This window comes from Otolemur garnettii, unplaced genomic scaffold (genome assembly GCF_000181295.1).
Source record: "Otolemur garnettii isolate 467f Iridium unplaced genomic scaffold, OtoGar3 scaffold00009, whole genome shotgun sequence".
In the NCBI taxonomy this organism is placed as follows: domain Eukaryota; kingdom Metazoa; phylum Chordata; class Mammalia; order Primates; family Galagidae; genus Otolemur; species Otolemur garnettii.
Genome location: NW_003852404.1, coordinates 14541435 through 14563828, shown reverse-complemented (window position 1 = coordinate 14563828; position 22394 = coordinate 14541435). Strand labels below are relative to the sequence as shown.

At 31.9% G+C, this 22394-nt stretch overlaps 1 protein-coding gene across 3 annotated transcripts in view; it reads left to right on the top strand.

The window, feature by feature from the left end:
• The window catches only part of NCAM2 (neural cell adhesion molecule 2), a 488664-nt gene that overhangs the window by 434038 nt on the left and 32232 nt on the right, over positions 1-22394 (top strand). For 2 of the 3 annotated variants that reach the window (XM_003783902.2, XM_012801495.1), the window contains one exon: positions 8236-8416. In XM_003783902.2, coding sequence (XP_003783950.1) covers positions 8236-8416 — 181 coding nt within the window. Of the gene's footprint in view, positions 1-8235; positions 8417-14474; positions 15282-22394 lie in introns of those variants that run through there. The other variant, XM_023509713.1, reaches the window with a different exon arrangement.

Genomic DNA, 22394 nt, shown 5'->3' with positions numbered 1-22394 from the left:
GGGAAGCTATATACTGAAGCCAGTATCCTGTCAAAGCAATTTTTGAACCCTTTTGTGGAATGCCCATCTGAGCCGTTGTCTCACAAAGTTTGACAATTAAGTTCATGAACTTGCCACTGTGTGTTGACATTGGCAGCACCATACAAACAACTCAGTAAGGTTTCATAACCTCAACGTCAGTATATCAGTGTCTCACAACTAGGTTTGTGTGAGTGTGTGGTGGTATCCTGCTGATGGTGTTCATTACCATTGTTGCATGTTTGTGTGCATCATAAGACAACAGCTCTGATAGCCATTCCAGAAAAAGAGTTCTGAAATTACTATGAAGGTTGGACTAGGCACTGGCATTGGTGCATAGCTTCCCAAGGAGAGTACTTTGAAGGTGACCATAGCAATATTCAGCAGTGAGATATGTAACACTTTTTCTAGGTTGAGTTAGCAAACTCAATTGCCTGATATAATATGTTTTATATATATATGTATACAAATATATAATATAAATTACTTTCTTTAAAACCAACTTCTAATTTATTTTTATATCTTTGTATGTGTATTAGAATTAATCAATTTTGAGGAATTATTCATAAAATGCACATGGGTACAGATAAGTAAGGTTTCAAGCATGATGAGATTAATATTGTTGTAGAGACTCAAGTTTGCATAATGGCCCTTAATAAAGTTTGCCTTTGCACATAGTTGACAAGGCTTAGATGATATGACTTCACCTTATATTTAATTTGAATAAGGACAAATTTTACTTTCAGTAACTTCTATCTTCTATTTTATTGCCTTTCTCTTTCTCCTACCAATTTAATGGTAACAGTACCCCATTGTTTCTTCCCATTCACTCAATGTCTATGTCTGCTCTGCCAATACAGTAGTGTCTTGACCCTTCCTAATCCTATCTCATTCTTGTCTTCTGTCCATTTCTAATTCTCAGCCTTTTCTGACTCTGAAAATACTATTAATAATACTATTAGTATTACTAATTATTAGTAATAGTATTAGTAATACTATTAGTAATACTAATACTAAATTTTTAATATTATGACAGAAATGATTGTTTTAATTCAAATGTAGCTGTGATTTATTGTTAATAATTACCATATCTTAGAACTACTAACAATTTAACAGAGAACGTTGTCTTATTATTAGAAACTTAGGCATTTAAAACAAGTTTGGTAAAAGTAATGGCTTAATTCCCTCTGTAGTACAAGAAAGACATTGTTCAATCTTGGAGATTGTATTATAATTAAACATAAAGTGATACTTCTTCACATTTTTTGAAGGGCAAACTGAAACTTTAGATGACTCACTGAAGAATAGCAGCAGATAGCAGCATGTAAGACTTTACAGTCTAAAGTAGTCAAGACCAAATAGGAATCTGCTTACAGAGGTTCTGTCTACCCCTCAACCACTGTACCATCTCAATTCGACTGCCCAACTCCTCTGCTTCCAGATACAGCATCCATATTATTACACGTTCTCTTGACTATATCATTTCATGGTGTGCCTTCTACTTCTGTACATTAAAGTGCTCCACATATATATTTTTTCTCTCCCTTTCTTCTTTCTCCACTTTCTCCATCCTGTCAACATTCTATTCTGAAGTTACAATTAGAGATTTCATCATTGGATAAAAAGTAAAATAATTACTTCCAAAGGTTCTTGATCATCTGCTTTCTTTGCATGATCCCAAACCATCTATTAGATGATGTAGTATCATGAATTCAAACTACATGAATTCCACAGTAAAGTGCAACTCAAAAACTTGAAAAATAATTTAGATGTGATTAATGCATTTTTAATTGGATAACTTGTATTCAAAAAGTAGATAAGGGAATCTGGAAAATAAGAAACATGGCTAATATTTGATATCCCAATTTTTGTCTTCGTTCTTGTATTTCAACTACAGGACTATGGATTTTATATTATCAGAACAGTAGGGACAATACAGTGTATTATTTGTATGATTTGATTTCTAAAAGATATGAGACTAAGCATTTAAATTTCACTGGAAAAGGTTAAGACCAGGCATGTCATAATATAGAAAATGGTCATTTTCATATAGATTATGAATCAGGTAGCACCATTATCCTATGTTATCCCATAAACAGAACAAATGGCTTTGTCCACTCACCCATTAAGAAGACAGACTTACTAGAATGAACTAGAGTAATAAAAATAGTATTAGATATCTCTATGAACACGTCATGAAAATTAATGTCTCTAACAATGCCAGTAATATTAAACTATATATTTGGGAAATAAACACAAGCATATTAAGTGAATCAAATTTTTGCTAAATTCAAGAAGTTGTTTTCAACACACAATATTTTACATCTATTTTGCACTTGTATCAATATAACTCCATATAATTTAATGGTTTTTTACATGCTTCTATGAGTTTTCACTCTTTTCTCTCTAATTTTATGATAGCTATGGGATCATAATTATCACTTAGTTTTGGCACATTAAATAACTTTCCTGAGCTAGGAAAATTGGTAGCTTAAGATCAATTGAGAAGAAGGTACTTAGGGACTAGTAACAGTGCCAATAGCATATGTTTTTAAGTCTTAATTGACCTTCTTAAGGTATTTGGAGGTTGTATACTATCTCAGTTGCAATAGGAAAATAAAATGTAATTTTGAAATGGTCATTAAAATAATAAAAAAATAAAATTGAGCTTTGGTTGGTGAAAGAGCTTATTTCCCAGTTAATAATATATAGATTTGTACAATGAAATTTATTTAAAGCCATTAAATTTTAAGTTTTGAAAGATCCTCAAAAATAACTATGTATTCACTTTAAAGAGGATGACCTTTTTGGAGTTTTTCTTTGTTGCAAGTGAAGGAAATGAGTTTTATTCATCTTTGTGTTTATAGCACAAAATAGACCATGTGTTGTCTGACTGAACAAATGCAGCAATAAATCAATGAATAAATTAGTCATGTTGTGCAATTATAAATAATCTCATAAATAGACCACTAAATATAAGAAATAAGGAACATGAGGAAAAAAGCTTACACTGCCAAACTTTATGGACATGAGAACAATGAAGCTGATGAATAGGAAATATTAAAATGATTCTCACTTAAGTATTATGGGGGATACTAGGATCAGGCTACGCATACCCAGCTTACTAAAGTTTACCAACCTTCAGGACATGATCTGTGAGATTAAAACAAAAAACTTCTAAATCTTAGATCTTCCCAAATCTCAGTGGAGCATTTTTCTTTTGGGAGGTATGTGTGTGTGCATATCATATATGTAAAATGAAAATTATCAAGATTGCTAAAGCACCTCTCACATAATCAGGGCAGCAAACTGAGTTGTTCAGAATTCAGTATGAATATTTGACCTGTGCCACCAAGAAAGTCAACCAAGAGCTGCTTTACATACACACTAAATTTTAAATCATAAAACATGAAAGTCAAAAAGACTTAAAATTCATCTAGTAATATGACCTCCCTCTTATATTGTCCTCTCATTTTATAATTAATCAGTTCTTATTTTAAATTATGGTGGCAATAGGTTCTATGAGAAACCAACAAGAAATTTAGTGGGCTATTCCTTGTTATGAATAAAAGCATTGAGGAACCATCTGCATATAAGAAATAATGACCCCCTATCACTTGCCTCCAATCTCCTCCCTATATGACAGCAAGTGTTCTCTAAATGCTGATACTCTGACTTTAGAATTACTAATAGGAAGTGCCCGTAATTGTCATATGGCCCTGCTATCTATTTTATAACAAAAAAGGTCACTTTAGAGAAGCTATACCAACCAAATGACTGCCTTTTTTCAGTAGATTTCCTTCACCATTTAATTGGCTTATTAATAATAGCCCCATTCAGCAAATCATCTCATTAAGTTACCTAGGGGAACGTTTTGCAACTAGATTATCTTAAATTGTTCTCTAGGCATTTAAATTCTGTAAATTAGACATTCTACAAATGCATAATTGAGATTTTGATGCCTAGGGGAGTATTTGGTAACACCCACTTTAATTTTTTTCCTATTCCCTGGGAATTGCAATTGGGGAATTTAAATGAATCCTTGTCTAATGGGAAATGAAATTGATATGTATTGGGAAAATACTATAACTTCCTTTACTTTCTTTCTCTATCAGTCCAAATATTTAAAATGATGGAAAGAGGGGCTTTTAATTTATCACAATAAGAGCTTCAACAATTAAGAGTTAAACGAGTCTTAATTCAGAAGAAACTATCCTCATGTCTTGTGCTTTTCACGAAATCTTGCTTCAAATACTTAATTAAAAATAAAAGGTATTTTTGAAAGATTACTTGAAGAACATGAAGTCTTTCAAACCTTCTAATAAATAATTTCCCCCTCCCTGGGGTAACTCACATCTAAACTGTTGGCTTATTGGCTTATTCTTTTGCTCTTTCCCATGTCTCCACTCAAATCCAAAGTAAAATTCAACTCCTTGGGTTTCCATAAAAATATTCACTCACATTAAGCACTGCACAAGTGCATAGAATGTACTGAATAACCAGAGTGAAGCCAGGGCCGTGGGGGGATGCACCTCCTGTGCCTTGTGCAGCACTTGTCTTCATGTAACCCTTCAGTATCTTTGCTCCACACACTCTCCTTCTATATATGGTGCATAATAAATTAACTTGTGAAGATACGGATGCATCCGTGTGTATATTCAATACATAACCTGTAAAATACATGTTCCTTGTGTTTGCATGTGTGCATATATATGTACATCATCTAAAATTACTTTTGTGTTCACTCCTTTTTAACTTTTATTGTTTTATTCAACATACATGGAACATTTCTCAGTTCATTTGAAATAATTAGCAATATATGTATATCTATATCTATATATCTATTTCTCTATGTCCATATCTATTCATTTATATCTCTATCTATCTATCTAGTCTAGTGAGATATATCAATGAGTATGCATCTTTCCAAGGTTTAAAATCATTTCAGATCTAAAGTCCTATAAAAAAACTACACACTTCTAATTACCAAAGTTAAGACAAATGAAACAAAAATGACCCAATGGGGTTTGTTATTTCTGGGAAGATGAGATCATTCTCCCAAAGGAGATCCACCTGGCTACGGGATTATATGTTGCCTCTTATTCTTCAGAGAACTCATGTCTTTATTCTGTGCTGGTTTACAAACTCCAAGACACGGGCATTGAACCTGTCTTGTTCACATTCATATTTCCTAAAAGAGCTTCATTACCCGGTTAAGCCTGAATGAATAATTGGTCAGCGAGTAGGTGAAGACAAAGGATGATGGTGAAGCTGTTGCTATTTAGATCATCTGTCCTGAGGACTTCCAAAGCATGCCTGTTTCTTCTTTTAATTTTCTTAGTCATTTAGTGATTCTGGCAAGTTAAAACCTCTCTGGCCCAAACTATTTGGTTGTCCCATGGCTTACGAATGACAATTCGTAACATTAATAGAGGGAGGCAGGCACCTTCAGCAATTGCTTCTAGTTTTAAGTTTCAAAAAGCAAGGCAAGTGCCTCTTGCTTAAACGTGTTCACTAGGTCTGCCAACATGCTCAGTTTTAGAAGAAACTGCAGAACATGCCAAGTTGTTACTTTGTGATGAAAGTCCAAGTTACTAAAAAATATTTCAGTAGAAATTGAGAAGAAGAATAATAAGGTATCAAAACTATAACATATTCTTCAGTGTACAACTGAAGGACATTCCCTGTTAGTATTATCAATTTAAGGCAATTATAAACAACTTCACAATTCCATTTTAGAAAATAAATTATCATTACCATAAACTCAGAAAATGCTATTATTCTTTAAGTCAGATAAACATTGTAAAATTTTGGTTCAACTCCTAGCACTCTGGGAAGCTGAGATGGGTAGACTGTTGAGATCTGGAGTCCGAGGCAAGCCTGAGCAAAGTGAGACTGATCTCTAAAAAATAGATCCCAGCTTTGTGATGGATGCCTGTAATCCCAGCTACTTGGGAGGCTGAGGCAAGAGTACTGCTTGAGCTCAAGAGTTTGAAGTTGCTGTGAACTAGGACACCATGGCACTCTACTAAGGGCAACAAAATAAGACTCTGTCTTAAATAAACAAAATTTTGATTCAGCATAAAGTAATACTGGGCTTAGTTAGCTATGAGGGTAAAATATATCAGTTGGTCTATCTATTGCTGTAGGTAGGCTATAATTTTTTTATACATAAAAAAATGAGATTCATGGGCAACACTTGTGGCTCAAAAGGGTAGGGCGCAGGCCCCATATGCTGGAGGTGGTGGGTTCAAACCCAGCCCCGGCCAAAAAATAAAAAAATGAGATTTGATTGTGATCATTTTAAGAGACACAATTCCAGAGAGAATATTTCCTTCCATACAGTTATTATGGAAACGGCTATCTCTAAAAAAAATAGCTATTATGTTAGGTGGTTATGATCGCTAAGGCCCTGGAATATGCAAGTTCCTCAGCATTCTTCATTGCTCCCTGAAAAGCTGGCAGAAGCTGGTGATACCATCATTTTTGTTCTAGAGAGCAGGAAGGAAGACAGAAGGGTTCAGGAACGTGAGCTGTTTGAATAGTTAACACAAGGAAGAGCCAATGATCGCATTATCTCAAAACATTTAATTCATACAAATATTTCAACTTAACTTTTTTCTTAATTGTTGTGTTCATAGTGTGGCATTTATTTTTCTATTCATGAGTTACTTAAAATAGTGGACTCCAAATCCATCCAAGTTACAGCAAAAGACATGATTCTGTTCTTTCTTATAGCTGAGTAATACTCCATGGTGTATATGTATCGAGTCCTCAAACTTTTTAAACTGGGGGCCAGTTCACTGTCCCTCAGACCGTTGGAGGGCTGGACTGCAGGCCCCGGGACAAGTCGGCCGCTAAGTAGGACAGGCAGCTGTGGCAAAAACACCCGGCGATCAGATAAATATCCTTAGTGGGCCGCATGTGGCCCACTGGCCATAGTTTGAGGACACCTGGTATAAACCATATTTTCTTTAGCTGCTCATCAGCTGATGGACATTCAGGTTGATTCTGTATCTTTGAACTGTGATTGTGCCGTGATAAACATATACATATGAATATATTTTTTGTTGTTTTGTTTGTTTTAGAGACAAGAGTGTCACTTTGTCACCCTTGGTAGTATGCCATGGCATCACACAGCTCACAGCAACCTCCAACTCCTGGGCTTAGGCGATTCTCTTGCCTCAGCCCCCCAAATAGCTGGGACTACAGGAGCCTGCCACAACACCCGGCTATTTTTCATGGCAGTTTGGTGGAGGCAAGGTTTGAACCCAGCACCCTCAGTATATGAAGTTGGTGCCCCACTCACTGAGCCACAGGCACCACCCCACATACAAATACATTTTTGATATAGAAGTTTTTTTTTTCAAATAACATAAAATTCAAATGTCATATGGCCCAAACATTTTATTTTAGAAAAAGAATCAGATAATATTTAAATTTAGAATGTTTAAGGATGACATTCTTTCATTTTCCTATGCTAATGACCTATTTCATATGTATAATTTCCCTTGTGTATTGTTTTGTTTTGAATCATAGAACATAATAGTAAAAACTATGTTCAGTGGTAATATCAATCTATAAATAATTGCCAGGCTATGTTTCTAAGACACTTTATCCTCTCCTTCCAACAAACTATTAATGACAGTCTCTGGCAATTCCTTTAATTAACACATTTGAGTTTTTTCTATATGCAACAGAACCTCCATAGCTGAACACCTCCCTACAGTGACCATCTCCTCAAGTGCACCTAATTTTCTTCAGCCAGACAAACACCACATGTACTAAGCCCTGGTTCCTTCTGTTGACCATCCCCCTAGGTTGACCAGTTTGTTACAGTTGCTTCAGCATTCAACTTACAGAGCTTCTACTGTATAATATGTCATTTATCTCTTCACAATTTATTAAAAATCAAATGAAAAGTGTCTAAAAATAAACATATGAAATTATAAATTATGGAGATGTATTATGAACCACTGAATCGAGAATCAATTATAAAATCGTCACTCTTTGGCTAATATAAACAACATTAAATTTTATACAGACAAATGTTAGAAATAGACACTTTCCGACATAGCAGCTTTATCCTCATACATACAAAAAAAAATCTTTTTTAATGTCAATAAAACCACTTATTCCAATTGCAAGATGAATTAGTTTTAATCACAGCTTTAATATATGAATAATTTATGAAGTACATTTTTATCACCTTCTCAGAAAGATAAAGAAGATCAATGGCTGGAGAAAAAAGTGCAGGGCAATAAAGATCACATCATCTTGGAGCATCTACAGTGGACAATGGGATATGAAGTCCAGATTACAGCTGCCAACAGATTGGGATATTCTGAACCAACAGTTTATGAGTTCAGCATGCCACCAAAGCCCAACATTATTAAAGGTAGGCTAAAATATATTTTTCGAAATATGCTGAAAATAAATATATCATACTTTGGTAGACACTACAAATTAATTCTTAATAGCAAAAATAAACCAAAGCATAAATTCTAGGTTCAAGTCATGACTATTGTGACCCGTAAAACTCAGCGTTTCTCAGTGCTCTTGTCGTAGGTTATTGAATCACTTGCAAGTATGTGACACCATTGAAAGTTGAGATAGCAGCGAGAGAATGAACAGAGGGGAGAGATTAGAAAGTAAGAATGAATTATGATGATCACATGAAAAATTTCCATTCAAACCTGAAGAAAATTTGGCAAAAAAGGCCACTTCTCCCTCGATCATACGGGGGCTGAGCCTGTAAGTGCCTGACTAAGCTAGTTGATTTTGGAAACATAAAATTAGTCACAAAGCGAGGCTGAAATGACCACAAATGTATAAAAGCAATAACTAGAGTCTCAAGGGGGCTCATAATGTGACAGGATTTTCAGAGTTAGTTTTCACAACACACTGGTGTATTCTACTTTTGGAAGTTAACAGTGTTACATGCTAGTATGTTACTGATTTCATCAAAGTCTACAAACATGATATTAATTTTTTTCAGATACATACTATAGAGGTAAAGATGCAAAAATTTATCCTGGTTCATAATCATCTGTAACTCTGTTGATGAATTATCATATGGGTCATGTTTTAATATTTATTTTCTATTAGATATTACCATTAAAATTTAAGTTGCATGTAGCCATGTACATATGTAGTTTATTACATAACTATTAGAGAAATAAAAGAATAAATAATAAGGCCAAAATAATATTGGGTGGTGCCTGTGGCTCAGTGAGTAGGGCGCCGGCCCCATATAACAAGGGTTGCGGTTTCAAACCCGGCTCCGGCCAAACTGCAACAAAAAATAGTTGTAAAACTTCTCAGTTCAGTCCTATTATTTAAGCCTCTTGTAAATCTCATTTTTTATGATGTTGTTATAATGTATATCAGTTTTAAAAAAATGAAAACATTTTATACAATTAGTCTTTCAAATAAAAGTAATTACTGTTGATTTATAAGGTTTAAAAGTAATTGACATTGTGACTTCCCTTTGCTAATATTAATTAGTTAATGCTAGCAATTATAATTTGAAATTATAAGGTCAAAGCTTCTAGAAATAATACGAGTATCATATTATAATGGCATTTTTTTTAACTTGAAAAATACTTCTATATTCTTTATCTCATTTTACTCTTAAATATAAGTTGATAAGGAAGAGTTATCCTGATTTTATAAATATGATTTTAGAAGATTTAATGATCTGTTCAAATTCAGAAGTACTTTTAGTGATTTTAAATGTGATGCCCTTCTTTTAAATAAAAAATAATTGATATAATTATAAAGTATTTTTTGCGGTAATTATACTCCATGGAGATATGAGGAATACGATATAAATATAATTCTTAAACTGAATCAGTCTCCAAAGGAGGATTTCAAGTATAATCTTTCCTTCTAAATCTTTAATTTAGTGGATATGTATTTGGAGGAAATATTTTTATTGAAATAGAAATTAATATCTCTGTAGTAAAAGGAAAAAAAATTAATAACATTTTATAAATAAAACAAAAAAACTCAAAAAACAGACATTAAAGCAGGTTGAAATATATGATAACTCCGGAGTCTCTGCCCTGGAGAGACTGAATATTTTTAATATTCAGTTAAAAATATTGAAATGTCAGAATATATATAAGGACATAATGGCAGTCAAGACATGCTGTGATGCATTTACTCTAAGAACATTGTTTTGTTGTTCATGTTATCATTGTTTTAATTTGAGAAACTTGTGGACTGAGAAATTGTGGTTAAGACCTGGAAAGGAAATGGAAAAAATTTCAATTTATATTCCCAGATTTGCTCATATCACATAATTTGTCTTAGTATTTTTTCCTCATCTATAAAGTCACTTTCTCCTTGTCCTGCAATATTAGTATCTATTCATTTATTTATTCCAGGGTTATTGGGGTCTGTCTTTGTAACAGGTAGTTAAAAGAGAACAAAGAATTCATCTGTAAAGTATAGAACTGGTCCTTTTCCCCTAAAGCTTCATGTCTTCTAGTAGGGAAGACATTTCAAGAAAGTCAGAATAATCAATGAATAATACAGATAAGAGAGGTTTCCTTATAAAGGGATTTTCTGGTGGTAACTAGCAGGATTGAACCTCCTAGGGAAAGTATGTTACATGGAGGAAGCCTGGGAGATGAGATAAAGCTTAATAGTTCTATGACTGAGGGCACCATTAGAACGCAGACAATCCAAGCGCTTCTAAAGGCCATAATGTTAAAACAGATCCTGAAAGAAGAAATAATTTTAAGCAGAAAAATGTTACATTAATAGATAGGAATTACAAACATTTTATTCAAACTCATTTTAATAAAAGTAAGTGGTGGATGAATAGCAATGGAAAAAGAAAATAATGACTCAATTCTGGACACATTTTGGATGTAGATGAACTTTGCCTTCGCAATAGATAGTAGCCCCTCCATAATGAGGATTTTTAGGGTTTTCATTTAGACAACTTGAGCTCTGTTGATACCTTTTCTTAAGGTAAAGAATATTGTAGAAGAGCAAGATTTGGAGAATAAAGATCAACTACTATAAATTCAATTCGGTGCTAGTAAAATTTGAAATGTCAGATTATCAGTAAGATATGTGAATATATGTAGTTGGACAATTACATTTGTAAATTCATCCTAGAAAAAATGCTATGTACTTCATTGTTGACTATCACTATGGTCACCTTCAAAGCTCTCTCCCCTTGGGAAAGAATGTACCAACATCAGCACCTATTTCACCCTTCAAAACAATTTTGAAGCTCTTTTCTGGAACCAGTGACCAAAGCTGTTGTCATACAAGTTTAGACAATTAAATTTTTGAACTCATCCTAGGAAAAGTGCTTTGAAGGGTGGACTAGGCACTAACATCCATGAATCACTTTCCGAGGGGAGTACTTCAGAGGTGACCATAATGATACTCAGCAATGAGGTATTGTAGCACTTTTTGTAGGGGTCATGGCTGTCTAAGAAGATAGCCATGGCTTGGACAGATATGCCATAAGGCTGTCAGTCTTAACAGGTAAATGGTCTTTAGCTTAGGTGAGAATAAAATCCACTGACAATATCCAATTCTAAAAGTCTCTGGAAAGGGATTGGTGTCTGTGATACTCACCAGTGGTCTATGATACTCACCAGTGTTTTCTACCATGTAGGACTGCTGACACAGCATAGATGTTCAAAGAGTATTTCTTGAGTAGCTAAAGAGTAGAGGGTTAAGAACTGATTCCAAACAATTGTAATGTTATGTGAGAAGAAGAAATCACAGGTGGTCAGACCTCCCCTAGTGAGACTTAGATGTCATAGAACTACTGGAAAAACAACAGAATGTACTATCTTGAAAATCGTATTTCAAGAAGAAAAGGTGTAAAAACTCAAATGATGCTGAGAGATCAACAGAACTGAACCAAAACAGATGTGAAGTATTCTTATCAATAGGTTTGTTGAAATGGTTGGGAGAGAAGTTAGGTAGGAATCGGTTGAGGATTGTATATGAAATTAGGAAATATAAGTTTCATGTTTATTCAGTGCTTTAAAATTTATTCTATGAAGATGAACAGAGGGAAAATAACAGTGTCAGAAAGACTTTGATGATGTAAACACCAGATAAAAAAGAGAACCTTGAAATAGATAGAGCACTCATGGAAAAGTCCCACATACAAACATACAGACAGAGCTCTCTGAGAAGGTGGAAAGTGGTACTTAACTTTCCAGACTGGGCATCTGATACAAAGTCCACACAACTTAATGGAAGAGGTTTAAAACAAAATCTGTTTCATCTATAAGTATCTCATAAAATAATGTCTAATTTACTGTGACTGAATCCTCTTATTGTTAAGGACTCATGGAAAACCCACATCAAAGAAATGACCTTATAGATTAAGATTCATTCCATTTAGATGGAGGCTTCTTGAGGCACTTTAATGATTATGATGATAGGGAATTTGAGAGCCTTTAAACCCACAAAATCCTACAGAGTCAATATTATGTATTTGAAAAATATGAAAGAATTTTTCATTACAACTACTCTTGTATGATTTATTTTTCTATTTATAAAAAAAAATTTAAACTCATATTTATTATATCCTGACAGCTTTTAAGTCTTCTTGTTTAAGTTGGAGAGTTTAAAGGTTAATGTTTTAAAATTTATTTTTGTATATCATACATTATATACTGTCCAAATAAGTTACTGGATTTTTCAATGAATAAGAATATTCAGAAGTTATGGTGAATTTATCTTTATAAAATTATTACCAACTTATTTGTTAGACTAGAGGCTGATAAACTTGGATTTATTTATTGTTCCATAATTTTAATAACTAAAATAATACTAATTTACTCTATTAGATATAATCTAATATTTTTAAAAATTTTGGAAATAAATTTGTTTTGAAAATTATTTCCTATCATTTCTTTTGGCTTACAACATGTTTAATATTATTTTTACTTAATCAAAAAAAAGACCTTACTATCTTTCAGTAATTGTTTATCAAGTCTCTTATTGTTATTCTTGGTTAACATGTCTAATTTTAACATTGATTATCAATATTATTTAATGACAAACAATTCTTTTTTATTGTTTTTTTATTTTTTTATTAAATGATAGCTCTATACATTAATGCAAACAGGGGGTACAGTGTAGTGTTTTCACATACATTTTGAAACACTTTCATCAAGCTGGTTCACATAGATTTCATGTAATTTGCATAGTCATTGTGTCAAAACATTTACATTCTATTTCTAGAAAAGTTCACTTGTACCCTTGTTAGACAGAAATATAGATGATCTTTCCGGTTAATTCTAGCCCAAGAATATGGGGATGACAAACAATTCTAATCATGCAGCCTTACCATCTGATGGTGACATATAATTCATACATAAAAGATCTTTTAATTTGATAAGCTAGAAAAGAAATAATATATTGATAATAGTTTCATTTGTATTTTCATGGGCTTTTAAATTGTATTTCTGATCCACTATAGAGGACAATTTATTTTGATTATTTTAATGATTTTTACTCTAATTTCATACACCTTGAATACATGAATACACCTTTTCTTTTTTGACTAACTCAACAGGAACAGAAAATATAATTGTCATCTTCAGATTAAATTTATGGTTGCTTTAGGACATAAATTAAGAAATTCTGAAACAGTAATAAAAATGAAGTTCAGTTAGTTGGAGAGAATTTCATTTTAAATCTCAAATTTTGAGTCAAATCTAAATATTGATGCTACATATACAATAATTTGGTTTATTTGGTTTAGCCTGTGAGGGAAAGTAAGGGTATTAAGTTATATTCATAACCTTCAGTTCTCAAAATTGTTTTAAAAGGAGTACAGTCACAAATGTCTAGCATTTGCCTATGACCAACTGGTTTAATTCTAATAGCATCTATTATTGCAAATTTCTGTTACATGAGTATGTAATTATCACTTATATTTCTTTTTAATTCATTTATTGTTAAAACGTAAATGCTTCCATTAAATAATGCATTCTAGGAAATTGTGATAGGGAGAATTACCATTAAATATTGTAGAATATTTTAGCTCATATTAAATGCAGCACTATGAATTTACCAGTAGCATGGTGGGTTTACTGGTGACTTTTTCCTTATAAGTTGTATTTTCATGTTACAAGTTAAAGATGTTCAAATTCAAGTGATCAATAACGTAAATGTCTGAGTAATGTGAAATAAACATTATTAATAGTGAGCTTCACTTTAAGTTAATACATGATAACTAGAAATGTTTTATAAAATATTTTCGCTATTCTTTGTCTTGTAGCAAAGTAATTTTTGTAGTAATCGTTAATGACTTTGTATAAATCTTGCATTAATTATTTTCTCTTTTTTTTTCTTTCCTACTGTCATGTTTTTCTTTTTTTTATTTTCACATTTATAACTACTCCTTTTTTCTTAATTATTTTATTCTTATTCTATTTTCAAAAACAATTTTTGTCATGCAGATAAATGCTGTGAAGCGAATAAAGGTGAAAATGGGAGCCAGTCATGGCAGCTGAATGCTGCTGGGTTTTCCTTCATTATAGCCCTGTGTTTGTCTTGTGTGTTTTAATGTTGTTGTTACATCACATGATATTTCCTTATACGCCCTGCAAATTAAAGAAAATAGTAATTACAAGGCTGTAGAATTGTAATAAGAATTATCTAAGGCCCAATTAATTATGCATGTATTTTTGACCATGAACAATCAATCTTTTTCACTTTCCCCAAATTGTCAGCCTTTAAAGTGGATAATTTGTCAGAAAGTTACTAGAGGAAATTTACTCAGGATTGTTGCTTCCAGATACCTGTTCACTGCTTAACATCTTTGATTAACGTTTACTTTAATTCCTAAAGTTCACCTTGCTTAATATCAAGTCATTTGTAGTTAGAACTTAAACTTTCACTACATCAAATCTTTCATTTGATTATTTTGCATATATAATTCGAAATCTTTTGCTATATATGTATACATCGTAATTTTCTCATGTTGAATTGTGGATCCCTTCTATTATCTTTTAATTATTACTTATAAATGTAAGTTTCCAATTTGTGCACATTCCTAATATTTCAAGACATTTAGCATTTACATAAAACATAACATGATTAATTACTAGATGTCTGCCCCTCTTGTGCTGCCCGTTTTTCCTTATTGACCTGAAATGACTTAAAGAATAAATATGCAACAATTTTTTTCTCATAAAATTCAACACTGTTTTTTCCATATAGAGAAAATATCTCTCAGCAATTTTCCCACAGTAAATAATAAATTATTTATGTTTTTCATCTTCAGTCATTTTAAAATAAAAGTGTGTTTATTTACTTGAAGCCACATGCTAGCCACTGATTTTTATTACTTATTCAAGACAATTAGGAAGCAACCAGATTTATATGTATATACATATAAACATAATAGTGACCATAACTTACTTGGTAAATCAAATGATTGGATTCTGGGCTTTGAGATTCACTTGTCAAAAACGATTAGTTTCTGCCCATAAAGCATCCTTTCTGTATCATTTTAAAGAAATATATACAAAATCCTTTCATGAGGTCTAGGGCTAGACCTACATTTAGTATTGGGTATTCTTGTAGCTTATTTTTGCAAAATGTTTTCTGCTCACTGCTGTTCTTCCTTATCATCTAGGAACAGATCGATAGACTGCAGGAACAACCCATCTGCAGATTAAACACATTTTTTGCTTCCTTCCTTTCTCCTCTGATAAGAGAAAGGGATTCCTTAATTCATGCAAATGCTGAAATCTAACCAATTTACTGAGAAAGCTTTGTTTTCTAAGTCACCGTAGCCAATGTTCTGTTTATTAAATAGCTAATCACATGTTATGTTCCTTGATATTTGAAATTCAATAACGCATATTGATTACAAATATATAGAAAGTGTTGAAAAAAAGAAAAAGAAATTCTAGTAACACCTCCAGGAATTGTTTTTCACATTCACTATAACCCTATTAGAACTTTTTAATAAGTTATACGTATTTTCAGGAAAATGCCACGTAGAATTGATTTTGACTTGGATTATAAGATATTTTTTGAGAACATGAGGTATGTCTTTTTTAAGTGAACACATATTTGATCCATTGTGAAATTTTACACTTCATAACTCAGACAATAATAGTGATGAAAAGAATAGTAAAAGGCAGATTTGCATGGCAATGAGATGTATCATTTTTGCAGTTTAAAAAGGAATATAAAATTAAATATTATTATCTTAGCATTTAAGTAATTTAGAATTTTTTGAACAACTGAATGTGAATTCAGCTTTTAATCCTGAAACTTATAAGCAGTCTCTCATTTGGCCAATTTTTTATTCTTGGATGAATACTTATTTTACAGATTTGAGATCTGCCAAATCCTTTAAAAATATTCCCAGAGATCTTAAAATAATAGAATTGTGCTTTGCTTTGTTTTCGGTAAGAACCTCTATGGTTTATCTTTCAAGGGTACAAGTGAATCTCTCTAAACGTAGAATATAAATGTCTTAACAGAGTAATTGAGAAAATGATATAAAGGCTATGTTAGCCAGTTTGATGAAAATATTTCAAATTGTATATGAGAACCCCACACTGTACCCCATGATTTCATTAATGTACACAGCTATCATTTAATTTAAAAAAGTATAAATAAGGAAAAAAGCTAACAGATATGCAAAACAATTTTATCTCAAAAAAAAAAAAGAAATTGGGCAGCACAAAACTGTAAGCAATGAAGCTATTGCTTTCAATAAATGATATCTAGAAATGCTAATTCTCAAATTTAAAAAAATCTTAAGAATATATTAAATGCGTGCAACTGCATTTTTTTTATTACCTGAGTTTTACTCTTACTGTATGAAACAGTAAACTATGAAAGTTTAATTTTTGGTCTAATCAGTATCTATCTAAAGATCTAAATTAATGTAATTATTGGTAATAAAAACATAAAAATTCAAACTTATTTGAACTATTTCCCTCATATCATCCACTGGTTTTCTCATACAGTGGAATTTGAAATAAATTATTTGTCAGAAGTGTAAATATAAACTTGTGTATAGAGGTGAGCATAAGGTTTACTCACTACATGTAATCAGAAGTATACAGGTGTGTCTATGTCTAGTGATGTATCTTCTAAGGCTAAAACATTCAGAAGGTGTGTTTGACCCTATTATTACAGGTATAAAACTAAATTGGCTTCTTTATACATGATTGCCATTATCTGCATGTGGATCATCAGGATTAGTTTTCTGTAAACCTATTCAGTCCTTTCATAGTCTATCTTCTTTCCACCACTTACGAGTTTCCCTACCCCAGTCCAAATTATGTAATTAGAAGTTCACTCTTAAGCCCACAAGCACCATGTTTCGGATCTGCTTACAGACCCTGCCTAGGGATGAAGTAGCAGTAAATTCTAAGAACTTTCGGTAAATGGCCATTTTTAATTCTCTCTCTGCAAATGCTACACATCATTAGGTTTAGTGCAGTTTTATAAACGCAACATTCATCTTTTCCAAAACATTATGCAAATGCACATACATGCCTTCGTTACTGGTAGACATGAAAAACACTAGAAGCTGAAATGTTTCAACCTGTTTAATAAACATATCTACTATCGTATATATATATTATAGTTGTTGGATTAACATTTATGTATGTATAATTTCAGTTTATATAGATAAAACAGACACATACATGATTCATTACCAATAAATATAAATTTTCAAATACTCAACATTTATTTGGAAATTAATCACTAAAGTTACAAGTATGCATAGTAAGTGCACAGATTATAAATTTAAGTCAATTTGAGTCAGATAATTATAATTGAATTCTAACATTTCCTATGTAAAAATACCCATTTATTATGTTTGATATAAATCTAAATCAAAAGAGGGAAAATCAGAAAATAATTTCAAACATGTACAATTTGATTTATGATTATTTACATTAAAAACGATATTGTGCAATAAGAAGCCATGTACTTTTGAATCTAGAGGTACTTTATGTATCTTTTAGATACACAAAAAATACTTTAATGTTAATATAGTGTACTTACACTAAGAATGGTGTAATGAAATCTTAAGATTGTATGTGATGTTAGCAATCAGCATAGATTTTGAAACCACCAATAAAATAATAAAGTATATTTGACTCTAGTTTCAAGAATAAGAGCCAATATTATGCGTGGTGATAATTTTAGTGTGTAATAATGTTTTAAGAAATATCTCTAGTCATATATTATCTTAAATATTTAAATTTAATATTAATGTGATATTAGCAGCTTTAAGCATTTGAAATAATCAGTTATAAAATCACCTAAATGAAATATTATTATGTTTATGTTGGCCCATATGTGGTATGATTTCAATCAATGAATAAATATGTTGGATTATAATGTTAATACCTAAAAATGTAATTTTACTTTATGTATTTTGGTTAATATATGTAGGGGATAAGAGGGACCCAAAGTTTTTCCTTTCCTGCTGTGCACTGGAAGAATTAGAGTTGCCTTGGGCTACACAGAAAACACACAAACCCTGAGCAGGGCTGATTAAGTCTGTGCATAGCTTTCCTGATAATTCAACACTACAGATAAGCAAAACATATCCTCACAAAATCAGCATGAAGCTCCATTGCAACCACAGGTTTAACACACATTAAGTAGGTTTTCTCTCATTTTAAAATTTATTTCCTTTCTTTCTTATTTCTGATCTTTCTTTATAATTATCTCCACCCCTTCCTGTATGTCTCTACCCCTTCTCTTTCTTTCTTTTTCTCACTGCTTCCCATGTCTAGCCGTAAATAAACACACTGTATTTCCTTTACTACTTTTCTCTTAATGATTTGTAGTTTTAAAATCCTAGCATTTGGGATGGTATGAAAATATGTCATAAACTTTAAATAAGTCTCATATTAAATAGGCAGCTCAAATTTATGTATTTTAAATGATTGATAAAAAATATTACACAAACAGCCCTTGAAATGATTACCATAAAAGTTGAAATTGGTTACAAACCATTTCCAGATCAGTTATTTCATAAATAAAATAAAAAGCATTATTTCTTCTTCAGTTCTTGATAGTTAATATTCAGGAAACATAACTACAGTATATTTTAGGAATTAAATAAGGAAAAATAACTCTAATAGCTAGTTAATATGTTATCTTACGAATGATCATCTAACTTGGAGTATTTTTCATAGAGTGAGAACTTTTTAACTTTAAGTACAAAGTTGAAGTATTCTCTGTGTTGACTGTATGATCCTTAGAAAAGTAAACACATGAGGATCATACACGTAGATAAGCATAATCTCCATTTTACCCAAGAAAAAAGAGTATTCACTTTAAATCAAATTTATTTGAAATAAGACAAAGATGAACGTTTAATATCAATACTTTATTTCTCAGATTCTGTTAGTTTTGTTATATATTTAAAATTATGTACCCAATAAAGACTTTTAGCAATAATTCTCTGTTTCCCATGACTGTTTTAACTAATTTCCAAGCTTAAAATATCCATCAGTAAGTGTGAAAAATGATGTGATACGTTATATTACTTTCTTTCTAGCTGATATTTAGTAAAATGGAAAAATTGAGTATCTAAGAAATGTAAACCATATGTGTTTTAGAGTTCTATTAGTGTATCTGGGAGGTACCATCTGTGATTTTCTTTGTTGGTAGATTATCTTTTATCTACTTTTAAAGGATATGTTCACTGAAGTAGAATTGAATTTTATTTTAAGTGTAAACTAATCTAATGTTTGTTTATCAAGTTGAGGTATATTGCAGATTTTCCTAATTTATGTATATTCAAGTTAAATTTAGTCATTCTTCATTGTGGCACTTAGGTAATAAAAATATAAAGTTACACATGGCCAAGAATACATAACATTTTAAAAAGGAACATCATTTAAGAAGTTACACTGTGTTTATTTTTAGTCTATGTATTACTAAGTGGGAACTATGAAGTAAATCTCTTAGCCAATTTAATTTTTCTAAAAGAAGCAATTAAAACTATGTTTTGTATGCCATACACAATTCATTAACTTCTTTAAGAATATATTTGTCTCACATATTACATTGATTTTATGTATAATGCTTCTGCTTTCAAGTGACTATTTCTGATCATTTTAATTGCATTTGTTTTCATCATAGCTTATTTTCTTGAAAAAAATGTACATGTTGTAAGTGTATTGTCTTCAGTATCATCTTATTTAAGACCCCAACATAATATCCAACACTCTGTGTAATCCTATGCATGTGTTTCATAGTATATTAAATGTCATTTTATTTTCTGTACCTCTGTGTCCCCATTGTTGTAATAAAGAAAACTGAGGAAAAGCTTTGTTATATGTGTTTTCTTTATTACTGGTACAACCTTTTTGTCCTTGTTGTGTGTTTTCATTTCTAACCAGATCAAATTTAATATCTCAAAAATTATTTTCTTTGTCAGGAACTACAAGTATACTAATTGAGTAATTTCAGTTTTAAATAACCCATACATCATCAGAAGATTCAGAGTAGTAATCATAATATCAAATACTACTTTCATGGAAAACTAGTTCTAGGATCTTCTTTCAACCCTAGTGGAGTCAAAATATCATATGGTATTTTATACGTGAACATAGATAATAATTTCAGCAATGTAATAAGGATGGTTTAGTAATCTCCTTTGCTGGCGAGTTCATGAGAGCAGACGTACATGCTTAAAGTGATTTTTCTCTAATTTGTTTGGTTCCTGCATGACTCTGATTTAGTTTGGTTTGAGCACCATGAGAACACAGTTGTGGGAAATTATTAACATTCTGTGCTTATCCACTGCCATAGACAAAAATAATAGGTTTGGAAATTTATTGTGAAGAATAATAATAATAATTACAAAACAAAAGCAGCTTGTTTGAGGACACCAACGGTATCAAGCACTTTTCAGAATGTCGTAAATGCAATAATTCATTCACTCTTCATAAAATTCCTCTGAAATAAAGGAGGTCATTTCTCCCATATTTTAAATAGGGATAATAAGGCCTAGAGAAATTCAGTAACTGACACAGTGAGTAGTCACAGGTAAAAACTCCTATTACTTTGTTGGTTGTATATTCTTCTACTATTCTTGGCCAGTATGGACAAACTAGAGAGATTTGAAGAAATCTGGAAGTGTTTAAATGGTACTCTATTATTATATTATACACATATCAACGAACTTAGAATAAGAGAAACCAAATAGTCATTGACAAAGTCAAGCATTGTAGACTCTCAGTTTTCCTCCTATCTTTTATTTTTCCAAGAAAATTACACTAAATCAAAGTTGATGTTAATAAACCCATGGCCTGGCTCAGTACCTGTGGCTCAAGTGGCTAAGGTGCCAGCCATATACACCTAAGGTGGTGGGTTCAAATCCAGCCAGGGCTTGCCAAACAACAATGAGGGCTGTGACCAAAAAACAGCCGGGCATTGATGGCGGGTGCCTATGGTCCCAGCTACTAGGGAGGCTGAGGCAGGAGACTCACTTGAGCTCAGAGGTTGGAGGTTTCTGTGAGCTGTGATGCGACAGCACTCTACCCAGGGGGATAGCTTGAGGCTCTGTCTCAAAAATAAATAAATAAATAAACCCATGGCCTGTAAGTTACGTTGTCAACTCAATTCCTTTGCTTTCTTCTTGATTGGTGGTGGAGAAACCTATGTGCAGAGGACAGACCGTGCACATGGCAACCACTGTTTCTTCCAGTAATCAAAATATTTCTGTAAGTCAGCGTTTTCTTTCTCACTCTAACTTTTACATACAACTTCTTCCTATGAGCAGTGTAAATAAACACACATTGCATTTATGGTTTCAAATGAATGAAAAATAAACTTTTAATCGCTTCCTTGTTTTTACACAGTTTTGAAAACATCTTATAAAATGATTGGTAAATACCTTGTTGGTAGACACAGGCAATTTTCTATTAATATAAATGACAGTTTGTTTACTTCTACTAAAAGTAAAATAGATCTTTCCATTTTAATATCCACCCTTTCATTTTAAGAAATCAAAATAGTTTCAGCCCTCATCATGTCATAGCAGCTGTGTACTTGCTTCCCTGATGATTTCTTATTTAATACCACAAAGAGAAACCTAAATGTTAAAAGTTAATATTAAAAAATAAAGGACTTGATTTTTCTGTTTAAATATGATTAAAAATAAAAGTCAGAAAAGTTGGTATGGAATTTTCTATGGTAGCCTGTGATTTATTGTTCCATCTAATGGCTCAGTAATGAAGAAAGGGCTATTTACAGGAATAAATATTTCTCTAAAGCAGGAAATGTATGTGTTCCATAATACAAAAATAGGAGGATAAAAACATTTAAATGTGGGCAGTGCCTGTGGCTCAAAAGGGGAGGGCTCTGGCCCCATATGC